Raw genomic sequence first — 12,260 nt, 5'->3', positions numbered from 1 at the left:
TCAGGTACGCCATGAAGAACACACCTGTAGGTTACATACCATTACCAGTATCAGGTACGCCATGAAGAACACATCTGTAGGTTACAGATAACATACCATTACCAGTATCAGGTACGCCATAAAAAACACACCTGTAGGTTACAGATAACATACCATTACCAGTATCAGGTATGCCATGAAGAACACACCTGTAGGTTACAGATAACATACCATTACCAGTATAAGGTATGCAATGAAGAACACACCTGTAGGTTACAGAGAGCATACCATTACCAGTATCAGGTACGCCATGAAGAACACACCTGTAGGTTACAGTGAACAAACCATTACCAGTATCAGGTATGCCATGAAGAACACACTTGTAGGTTACAGATAACATACCATTACCAGTATCAGGTACGCCATAAAAAACACACCTGTAGGTTACAGATAAAATACCATTACCAGTATAAGGTATGCAATAAAGAACACACCTGTAGGTTACAGTTAACAAACCATTACCAGTATCAGGTACGCCATAAAAAACACACCTGTAGGTTACAGATAACATACCATTACCAGAATAAGGAATGCAATGAAGAACACACCTGTAAGTTACAGATAACATACCATTACCAGTATCAGGAACGCCATGAAGAACACACCTGTAGGCTACAGAGAACATACCATTACCAGTATCAGGGATGCCATGAAGAACACACCTGTAGGCTACAGAGAGCATACCATTACCAGTTTCATAGTTAGGACAGATATCATAGTTAGTATAACAACAGTAAACCATGGACAGAATGATACCATTACCAGTATCAGGTACGCCATGAAGGACACACCTGTAGGTTACAGATAAAATACCATTACCAGTATAAGGTATTCAATGAAGAACACACCTGTAGGTTAAAGAGAGCATACCATTACCAGTTTCATAGTTAGTATAGATATCATAGTTAGTATAACAACAGGTACGCCATGAAGAACACACCATTACCAGTATCAGGTATGCCATGAAGAACACCCCTGTAGGTTACAGATAACATACCATCACCAGTATCAGGTACGCCATGAAGAGCACACCTGTAGGTTACAGATAACATACCATCACCAGTATCAGGTACGCCATGAAGGACACACCTGTAGGTTACAGATAAGATACCATTACCAGTATAAGGTATGCAATGAAGAAAACACCTGTAGGTTACAGAGAGCATACCATTACCAGGATCAGGTCCGCCATGAAGAACACACCTGTAGGCTACAGAGAGCATACCATTACCAGTATCACGTACGCCATGAAGAACACACCTGGAGGTTACAGTGAACAAACCATTACCCGTATCAGGTATGCCATGAAGAACACACTTGTAGGTTACAGATAACATCCCATTCCCAGTATCAGGTACGCCATGAAGAACACACGTGTAGGTTACAGTGAACAAACCATTTCCAGTATCAGGTATGCCATGAAGAACACACCCGTAGGTTACAGATAACATACCATTACCAGTATAATGTATGCAATGAAGAACACACCTGTAGGCTACAGATAAAATACCATTACCAGTATCAGGTACGCAATGAAGAACACACCTGTAGGGTACAGAGAGCATACCATTACCAGTTTCATAGTTAGTATAGATATCATAGTTAGTATAACAACAGGTACGCCATGAAGAACACACTTGTAGGTTACAGATAACATCCCATTCCCAGTATCAGGTACGCCATGAAGACCACACCTGTAGGTTACAGTGAACAAACCATTACCAGTGTACGCCATGAAGAACACACCTGTAGGTTACAGAGAGCATACCATTACCAGTTTCATAGTTAGTACAGATATCATAGTTAGTATAACAACAGTAAACCATGGACAGAATGTCCCTGCCCCACATCAAAAAGGTTAAAATAAAGTCAGATGCAATAACAGGAACCTTGCCGTTATAATTCTTCACAGACGATGGCAACCAACCTAAGTCCCAATAATTTAAAGCTGGCCATTGTCATTGTCTATATTATCTAGCATGTGCATAACTCCTTGGTAGTTTCACTGTTATTCATCAAAAAGTTTTGAAGAATTTGTTCAGACACAGGCTTGAATTACTTAAAGATTGCACAAACCATGTGTACTGACCATACATATGAAGTCCAATCAACTTGGTAGTTAAGTAGGTGTAGGACATGGAAAGACAATATAATGTGGGTCGTTCCTCGACTATAGGTCTCATCATCATCACTGCTTAAGTGACTGTGACCTTGACATTTAAGTTTTTATGACTTTACTGAAAAACAGTCCCATATGTCCTTCCAATAAAGAACCGCTGTATGGTGTTGGAGTTTATGTGCCAATGGACACCATTGAGTAATTGTGAAGAAAGTGATTTTCTATTAAAGTATCATTGTCACCTTGACCTTTGACTTTCAAACACAAGAAAGCATTTCTGTCAGGAAACAGCACATGAAGTTATTGTGACGAGCTATAAAATTAAGTTAATTAAATAATAAATATTTGTAATTTGTCTTACCTCCACCATGTATTCTGGCTAACTCTGGGAATTTAAGAGCACTGTAAAGTCCTGACATAAACCCAGAACAAGCCAAAATATACTCAAGCTGGTTGTTCCATTGTGGAGTTGTCTCCCCTTGCAATGAACCTGATGCATATGACCTTTCATGGGTACAGGCCTCTTCTTCCTCTTCCAGATCAAGCTGGCCTACAGTGACAGTACTAGCATCGTCATATTCTCCCTCTGACCCAACATAACTGTCCATCTGTAAAACACAGGTGAAAAAGACAGGTATAAACAAAGCATGTAAAATATCAGTGTAAATAATAACAAAACATGTAAAATATCAGTGTAAATAATATCAAAACATGTGAAATATCAGTGTAAATAATATCAAATAGGAGTATTTTTGGTGTAATAGCTGGATCAACACTTTTTTCCAGTACAATTCAGCTACACATGTACAGTACTAAACCTTGTGTTCAACATGAAACATTCGTAATTTTTTGAAGAATGTTATTAGATAGGTAAATTTTTAATAATTCTAAAAAGGGTTAAGTTACCAACATTAGTGCATGAACATTATTCTAGTATATTTCCAAAGCACATAAGCTAAAACCAGCTCTGTATGAAATCTTTTTTTAGAATATCTGATTCTTCACTTTCATCACAGTAAATCACTTTCGCTACTAAATTTCTTTTGCTGGAAAGGGACTCACTGATTGCCAATGATCATGAGATGAACCCGCAGTACTGACCTCTGACTTTCTCATAATTACACCTGCATTGTAATTACAGCTAATACCCAAAGAAGCCAAATTATTCAGGAATAACTACTGTCTGGCAAAAGGAGGATTCACAGTACACCAGCTGCTGAGAATTGAATTAACATTTAAGATGGTGTATTTCCTGTTCCTGATCAAGTTTAGCCCATTAAGCACATGGTTTTCAGATACATGGGCACGCTGTATTAATTTTAAATGGAAACCAAAACAAATTAACATATGAAATTTCAAACTTTCTTAAATTTTGCTTGGATTATCTATCAGCATGTTTTGTTTTTGTTTTTCACTAGAAGCATTTTGATCACTGCAAAAATAGGGCATTCTCGATAGGAAAGGAAATAGACTGAGAGCTAGTACATGCCCAAGTACTCTGTAAATATGCGTCACTAAATCAAATCACTTATGTAGAAAACAGCAAGCAACAGCATCATTAACCATTACAGACGGCTGATTTCTATGTCAATGCACTTAACAGACAATTAAGAAGGTGTCTAAACTCTAGAAGAAAACAAATTGTCCATCAGTTTTATGGGATTGGACTGCTGCCCCCGGCAGCCCAACATGGTCGGTTACCTAAATTATCAGTGGACAATATTGTAGCTTTGGGGATTGTATCCTCTGTGTCATGTGATCAGTTGACCCCAGTTGACCCCAATTTCTACACTTTACTCACTTCCTATCACTGCAAGTGTAATATGTACCATTAGTATCATTTAAATCGATGCAGTACTTTTTGAGTGATGTGAAAAACATTTTAATCAGCTAGGGTTATTACCCTGATAGGGAGGTTTAAAGGGTAGTTATATACTTAATTGATATTGCCTCGATGTTCTGTGTACAAAATGTCATACAGATTGATGCAGTACTTTGTGGAGGAGTAGTGCTACAAGGTTTTAAAACTAAGGGACACATCTCCATTTAAAGTCTCTGAAACAAATTATAAGACGGTCAGCAACAAAACTCAAAGTTTTGGTCTGTTGGAATAACCACAGAAAACATGCCAAAGCCTGTTTCTGATATTTGACATAAACATACAGAGCCTAATGATATGATTGTTTTATCAAATTCGTTCAATTCGAAAGATTTTAGAACTCCTTGATGTCATAATAATTCACAAATCTGCTGTAAATATAAAGCATAGCTACACAAATTTTACAGGATCACAGTTATTAATGTTATTCTATTAATGGCGGGCCATGGTGTGAAACTATCTGTTTCTCATACTTTTTCAATAATGAACAATATAATTACATTTACAGCTTGTTCTAATTGGTGGGTGTTTCAAATTTGATGCAATTTGGTGTAAAATAATGAACGAAAATTAAGTATGATATGCTAAAATTTGTTCATCAGAAATTTTGATAAATATTTCATCTGTAAAGTATTCATTCTTACCTAGGAATTAATATTAGATTATATTTATGTTTCCTGTTCCTACACATGTACACATTATAATCTAATTGTGGTTTATTACTAGTATCCGAGTTACAACTGTCTTCTGCAATTAAATTTTGAACTATAAGTTCTACATGTCATAGCCCGTACCTAATAGTGTGACACTCCATCCAGTCACATAACGATCCGACAACTCGCTATAACATATACTGGTGACAAGGAAGACATTTGAAAAGGAAAGATCAGGTAGATTAAAACAAGAGATCCCAGAGGGATCTTGGCACCCACCTTTGTACCATCTTCATTAGTTCTTTTTCAGTTCGATCTTTTCTCTTCTTTCCTCTAATCTGTTTGATCGAGTCATGTTAACAGTAAATGCACCTTGAGGTAACTTTTGATTTAAATTTAATACTGATGTGTATGAAAGCCAACCTTCAAAGTTAGTTTGTCATTTCACATATTTACTAGTACAGTACTTAAATTAAGTGAAAGAAATAGAATCGATCATTGCAATATGAGAAAGATCTGTTTAGTTCTTTTAATCCATTTTGTTTTTATGATCAGTCTCAAAATATAACATGCACAACGAGAGATCATGTGGAACCTACATAGAAAATTTGAGAAAGATCCCTCCTGTACTTTCAGAGAAATAGCGATACCAAACTTTTACTATCAAAATCAAAGATGGCTGCCTGTCCGCCATGTTACTTATCCGATCAGTCTCTAAAATTGCCCTGCACAGCTAGGACCAAGGGGAACCTATATATAAAATTTAAGAAAGATCCTTCTAGTTCTTCCGGAGGAATAGCAGTAACAAACCTACACTATCAAAATCCAAGACGGCTGCCTGTTGGCCATGTTGTTTATCCGATCAGTCTCAAAAATTGCCCTGCACAGCTACGGACCAAGGGAAACCTACATATAAAATTTGAGAAAGATCCCTCTGGTACTTCTTGAGAAATACCGATAACAAGAATTGTTTAAGGACGGACGACGGACGACGGACGGACGACGGACGGACGACGGACGATGGACGGACGACGGACCAAGGACGCAGGGTGATTTGAATAGCCCACCATCAGATGATGATGGGCTAAAAAAACACACAGAAACCGCCAATACCAATATGGCCGATTGCTTCAGTTCATTTTCATGTAAAGCATCACATGTGATAAGCCTCCTTTAAAATACATAAGCCATGCAAGTTTAGTTTATGTAGGACAAGTAGTTTCTTGGCAAGTGACCTAAACCAATCTTCTTAACTATAGTGCAGATAGGGCCTGACCTCATCCAAACTTCTTAACCTGGTCAGTCAAGCAAAAAATGTGGGTCAGAAGCAGCATCCGAAGCATCATATATGTGATAAGCATCTTAAGATACATAAGCCATGCTAGTTAAGTTGATGTACAACAAGTCGTTACTTAGTAACTGACCTTAACCAAACTTCTTAACCTGGTCACTGAAGCAAAAAATGTAGGTCAGAACCAGCATCAAAAGCATCGCATGTGAAAGGCATCCTTAGATACAAAAGCCATGCAAGTTTAGTTGATGTAGGACAAGTAGTTACGTGGTAAGTGACCTAAACCAATCTTCTTAACCATAGTGCAGATGGGGCCTGACCTCCACCAATCTTCTTAACCTGGTCAGTCAAGCCAGCAAGAGGCCCATGGGCCTAAACGGTCATTTGACTACAAAGACTGAGCAGGGAGAATGGTAACTTTTCAACTTTCAAAGAATTTGTATTCCATGATGGTAGTTTGGGTCAGCAGTGAGTAACTATTTGTCAGTAAAGCTATCAGAAAGCATTTAAACCTAAATCTGAATAGATTTATCCTTTTAAGGCCCTGTCCCGCTGTCAACGGTGGTTAAACCTGCCTCATTTATATAAGAAATTATTGTTTCTAAATGATGTTTCATACTGAAATTGTTGTAATCTACTTTTGGCATTAACGAGTAGTGTTTTAAANGAAGGCACTAGTGGAACTGGAGTAGAAGTTTAAAAAGTGTTTTTCACGATGGCGTCCATCTTGGATTATAGACCAACCCGAAAAACCCTTGGTCAGGACCATCTCTGGATCATTTCAGGCAAGTTTCAGCGCCATCCCACGGTTGGAACTTGAGAAGTTTAAAATAGGTGTTGTTTAGGAAAACCATGATTGCAACAAATATGTTGTGTCGGACATATACATGGTGTTGTATTTAAGTCACGTTAACCTGACAAATATGTTGTGTCTGACATATACAGGCAGTTGTATTTTAGTCACGTTAACCTGAGAAATATGTTGTGTCTGACAGGGTGTTGTATCAGACAGGTTAATTTGACAAATATGTTGTGTCTGACAGGGTGTTGTATCAGACAGGTTAATATGACAAATATGTTGTGTCTGACAGGGTGTTGTATCAGACAGGTAAATATGACAAATATGTTGTGTCTGACAGGGAGTTGTATAAGACAGGTTTATATGACAAATATGTTGTGTCTGACAGGTTGTTGTATTAGACAGGTTTATATGACAAATATGTTGTGTCTGACAGGGTGTTGTTTCAGACAGGTTTATATGACAAATATGTTTGTCCCATATAATATAAGGTAAAATTTCCTGTGTATATCTAAGTCAGTCTTAATATACAGACTGAAAATATGAATGAGATTTCATTTATTGAGAGGTATAAACCAAGCCTTTCCAAATGTTATGGGAAATGCTAATCCCACTCAAGTTGAGCAGTATCATTGCAACAAAGCATTTGATTGCATGGACTTGAGAATACATGCCAAAAATGCATAATTTATACAGCATTGTCAATATCTATCAGACCACTAACATGTCAATGCAACAGGTGTTGTGTAATACAGTCTGAAAAAGTCGATACAAGTTTCCCAGACAAACAATTTTGCATTATAAAAGATGTAGATATGTGTACACCATGTACACTTAAATTTTGTGTAGAAGTGTTGTGTAAAATTCTAAGTTTATTTAAGCATACCTGCATGCTAACCCTTGAATCTCTCAATGGGGATCATGACCCCATTTCGGAAATTCTGTGGGGGTCACAGGTGACAAGGTATTCACATCAAATTACATCATTTTAGGTCGTCATGGCCTAATATATGTTGTTTGTTTTACTGCATTCTCCCTTTTCTGTAAATAATTAGATTTTGTTGTAGCAAACTTGGCAACTTTCATCATCAATGCATACTTGAAGCAGGAAGTAATCTAGAAGCTCTTCCATCAATTTCTCCCTCTGATTTTTATGTATAACATTGGGAATCTGACTGCAAGATTGGAGACTGGAAAAAATACATTGTAAATTGAAGAAAACTAGTATTAAAATATGCATTTATGTTAAGTACAGGTAATTGTATTGGTATAATATCTTGGTACACTCAAATTTGTACCTTTTATTAAATGCAAATATTTAAGCTTCTCTATCAGGAAGCATTTTCATGTAGATTTTGGTAAAATAATCAGTATATATATAAGTTACTAAATAATGTGATATAACCTTGTCGTTAGATTACGTGAACATCATGTATCAAATGTATTTTATGTCATTAAGAGCCCCTGAACCTATCAAAAACAAGAGGCCCATGGGCCTTAATGGTCACCTGATATATTTATAGAGAGAGTTGATTTTGTTTTTAACACGAACAGAAATATTATTCAGTGACAAAAAACAATAAAACCACCTTATTCAATATCTAGCATACAGATTTAAGACTAAAAAGTATTTGAAACTAGCACCTCTGATTCTAAACAAGGAAAACTAGAACACTGACAAGTCAGTAAGGGCCCCGTCTTGTGGCAATATATCCCCCATAATCATCAAGAACCAATCTGCCTATATAGCTGAGCTTGACGTTTAACATATGGACTTCAAAAAGAATCGCAAGGAAGTAAAATATACATTTTACATGTACTATGATGCGAGTCATTTTTCCTTCCACCTCCATATTTGCTGGGCTAACAGAAATGTAAATACCAGTGCAATACTCATTTGTTAGCTTTGATTTGTTTCATTTCACCTTATATACCTCCTACATCAAGAGCCAGGGTCAAAGTCAGAGATCCGATTTGTCTTTGACCTTTGGACCCAAATGACCTTGACCATCAAACTAGTGACCCTGAACTTTGGTCAATTGACTTATTCTTTAATTCCGACCAACTTTGCTTCTTGATATCATAACAAAATGTTCATCAGTGAAAAATACAAAACTTGACCTTGACCCTTTGGACCCCGTAACCTGGACCTAAGGTCAGTTGACTCTGTGTTAAGTTCTGAACAACATTGCTTCATAATGTCATAACAAAATGTTCATCAGGGAAAAGGTATAAAATTTAACCTTGACCTTTGACCCAATGACCTTGGGTAGCAGTGTACAGTAGAGGGTTGTNCAGGAAAGTAAATAACGGTTGCTATGGTGGCGGCACTTGTCTGATTTTTCAGAATATCTGACATTTCTGTGCTGTTCATCGGTTACGGGAAGTGTGTCTGTTGCTAGTTTGTTGTTGAGATGGGTTTCCTAGTGTTCAATTTTTTGATATCAGTGATCCTCGATGATGTCATAGATGCCCATTGATGACGTCATAGTTATGATGACATCACAGTTACTATGACGTCATCAAACAAGACAGTAACATCATAGTATCACTGTACTGTTTGTTTTCTACATGCACATGATCTCAAGGCATCATATTTCACCCAAAAAGAAATTTTATTCATGAAAACTACAAACCTATTCAAGTTTTCATTTTTCAGATTACCTCCCTTTGTTGGTAGTTTGAGAGCAGAATTGGTAAATACACCTTTCAGGAGAATTCATATTACTCGGTCACTATTAAAGTGAGAAAGGAAACGGATACATCATTGTGTTCATTGTCGCATTTTCCAGACATTTAAAAGGTTTTAATTAAATTTTGGGAAAAAAAAAGTGATGTATAAGGTAGCAGTGTACAGTAGAGGGTTGTGGCCATGGGTGATATTTTTGTTAAATGGCTAACCCCTGTATAATGATATGAAAAAAAAATATAAAAATAAAACTGTACTAAAATTGGTATAAGCATGATGAAGTGGGCTATGTGAGCTTCACATTTGTAAAAAAGAAAGAAGATTTTTTTGGTTCGAGAATAAAATTTTGGCCATAATCCGAAAGGGTGCGTACACATGAAAAGCTAGCTTTACAGGAGGTAAAATTTTGACAACAGCACACGACGCAAAATTGCAAAAAATCAAGTTTTACAACTTTACTGGGACCCAGATAATTCTGCAACCAGGTAGGTAATCTTTAATTTCAGACAGAGCTTAGGAAAAAAATTACTAGTTGCGGGGGTCAAATTTTGGGTTGAAAATAGCAATTTTTGGCATTTTTTGGTAATTTTTGATGTGGTAACCATGGTCTTCACACAAGTGACACAGTTTATACACTTCTCAGTACTTTATATGTATTGTAAATGTAATGCAGTTTAGAAATATATATACATGTATACATGTGTTGTGTAGGGTAAATCCGCTGTGTTTACATTTTCCTCGACATGTGCCTTGTTTATCAGAGTCGGGCCATTTCTACTGTATTCTGCTACCTTGACCTTTGATCAGTTGACNCAATGTCAATAAATTTGATTTCCATAATTACAGCTGAAGAAAATCTTTTTTTTCTAGCGAAATNGTATCAGTGAAAAGATGCAAATTTGACCTTGACCTATGAATCTAATAACCTTAACCTTTGACCTCGACTTTTTACCTCAGTGTGTCTCTTTGTTTGATTCCGAACAACTTCGCTTCATAATGTCATAGCGAAATGTTCACCAGTGAAAAGCTACAAAATTTGACCTTGACCCGATGACCTTGACCTTTGGTCAGTTGACTCCATGTTTAATTCTGATCAACTTTGCTTCATAATGTCATAACAAAATGTTCATCAGTGAAAAGATGCAAATTTGACCTTGACCTTTGAATATAATGACCTTGACCTTTGACCTCGACTTTTTACCTCAATGTGTATTTTTGTGAACTGAACATCTTGACCAAGTTTTATGTACATCGGTCAATAAATAACAAAGTTATCAGCCAGGAACAGAATTTGTGGACGGACAGACAGACAGACAGACAGACAGACAGAGTGATAACTATAGGGCACCCGTATCTCCGATACGGGGCCCTAATGAAGAAATGTTAGCACACTGACTCCTTTGGGCCCCACCCTACAGCCCTTGGGGGTAGGGCTGGCTCAAAATTTTCAAAGTGTCAAACTGTCAACTCAGTGTTATAATTCCAATCAGGTTATTAACATGTAATATTCAAAGTATCATTTGCCATTATCAACAATAATAAGATTTATTTTTGAAATTTCAGTCAATTCAACCCTTTTTGGCCCCACCCATCAGCCCTGGGGGGTCAGTCAGGGCTTATATGTGCATACCATCAAACTGCTACCCAATACTGATAATGCTAACCTAAATTTAATTACTTCCAATGGAAATTAAACAAATGTTGGTCCAAAATGTGATTTCCCTATATAAACTATAGTAAAGTTAACCCCCTCCCCAGGGGGAAACGTGAGACCCCAGGGTCAAGAAATTCACAATTTTGGTAAAGCACCTTAAGACCCTTCCATCTATGAAGAGTATTTGATTCTACCATATCTGGATCTTGAGAAGAAGAGTTTTGAAATATTAGTCAATTTGACCCTTTTTGGCCCCGCCCCTCAGGCCCCTGGGGGCAGGGGATCAAACCGGCAACTATTTTTGTTGACCTTTGGCCATGGAAGGTTTCTGCAAAATTTCATTGAAATTGGTTCAAAGGTTTTGGAGAAGAAGTCGAAAATGTAAATTGTTTACGGACGGACGACGGACGACGGACGACGACGGACAAAAGGCGATCACAGTAGGTCACTTGAGACTTTGTCTCAGGTGACCTAAAAATTAAGTACACAATTTACAACAAAGATGATCAGCCTCAACATTATACTGAAATCCATTTCCAATGAAGCATTGTAACTGCAGGCAAGCAGGCTTTTTCCTTTTTCTAACGTTGAAAACGGTCAAGATGAAGAACATTTTCTCTGGTTGTAAATGTGAAATAAAAAGTACTACGATCAGGATTATATGCACTGTTGGTCCTGGATGGTCTGAAAGATAGAGACCGCCATTGTGAAAACATTTTGAAATACTTGAATGCTAAACTTCTGAGACAAACGAATTGAACACTCCTAGAGGTAGGGAGGTACTAATAAGAGCACGGAGGTGAGCGAGTGTAAATCATGTAGATAGACTTCGGGAGATTTGTATGACCCGCATGGGTTATAAGCTGGTCGTGGGTGAAAGATCAATTTTGTGATAAGATGCGGGTCATTTATATATTAATTAGTTTTTCCCCCAAAAAAATGTTGTCAAACTAGCAATGCATTGAAGGACCATGCATTTATGGTGCAACCAAAACTAGGGATCATATACTACAGTATACATGTAAAACTCCCTTGCTTTGATTAGTTATACTATAGTATACATGTAAAACTCCCTTGCTATGGTTAGTTATACTACAGTATACATGTAAAACTCCCTTGCTATGGTTAGTTATACTA

General features: G+C 37.1%; 1 protein-coding gene across 2 annotated transcripts in view; it reads right to left on the bottom strand.

Annotated features, from left to right (window-relative positions):
- The window catches only part of LOC110440421, a 186,536-nt gene that overhangs the window by 111,713 nt on the left and 62,563 nt on the right, over positions 1-12,260 (bottom strand). For both annotated transcript variants that reach the window (XM_021483490.1, XM_021483491.1), the window contains exon 4: positions 2,520-2,766. In XM_021483490.1, coding sequence (XP_021339165.1) covers positions 2,520-2,766 — 247 coding nt within the window. The remainder of the gene's footprint in view (positions 1-2,519; positions 2,767-12,260) is intronic.

Source organism: Mizuhopecten yessoensis, unplaced genomic scaffold (genome assembly GCF_002113885.1).
Source record: "Mizuhopecten yessoensis strain PY_sf001 unplaced genomic scaffold, ASM211388v2 scaffold11181, whole genome shotgun sequence".
In the NCBI taxonomy this organism is placed as follows: domain Eukaryota; kingdom Metazoa; phylum Mollusca; class Bivalvia; order Pectinida; family Pectinidae; genus Mizuhopecten; species Mizuhopecten yessoensis.
This window is presented reverse-complemented; position numbering and strand designations above follow the sequence as displayed.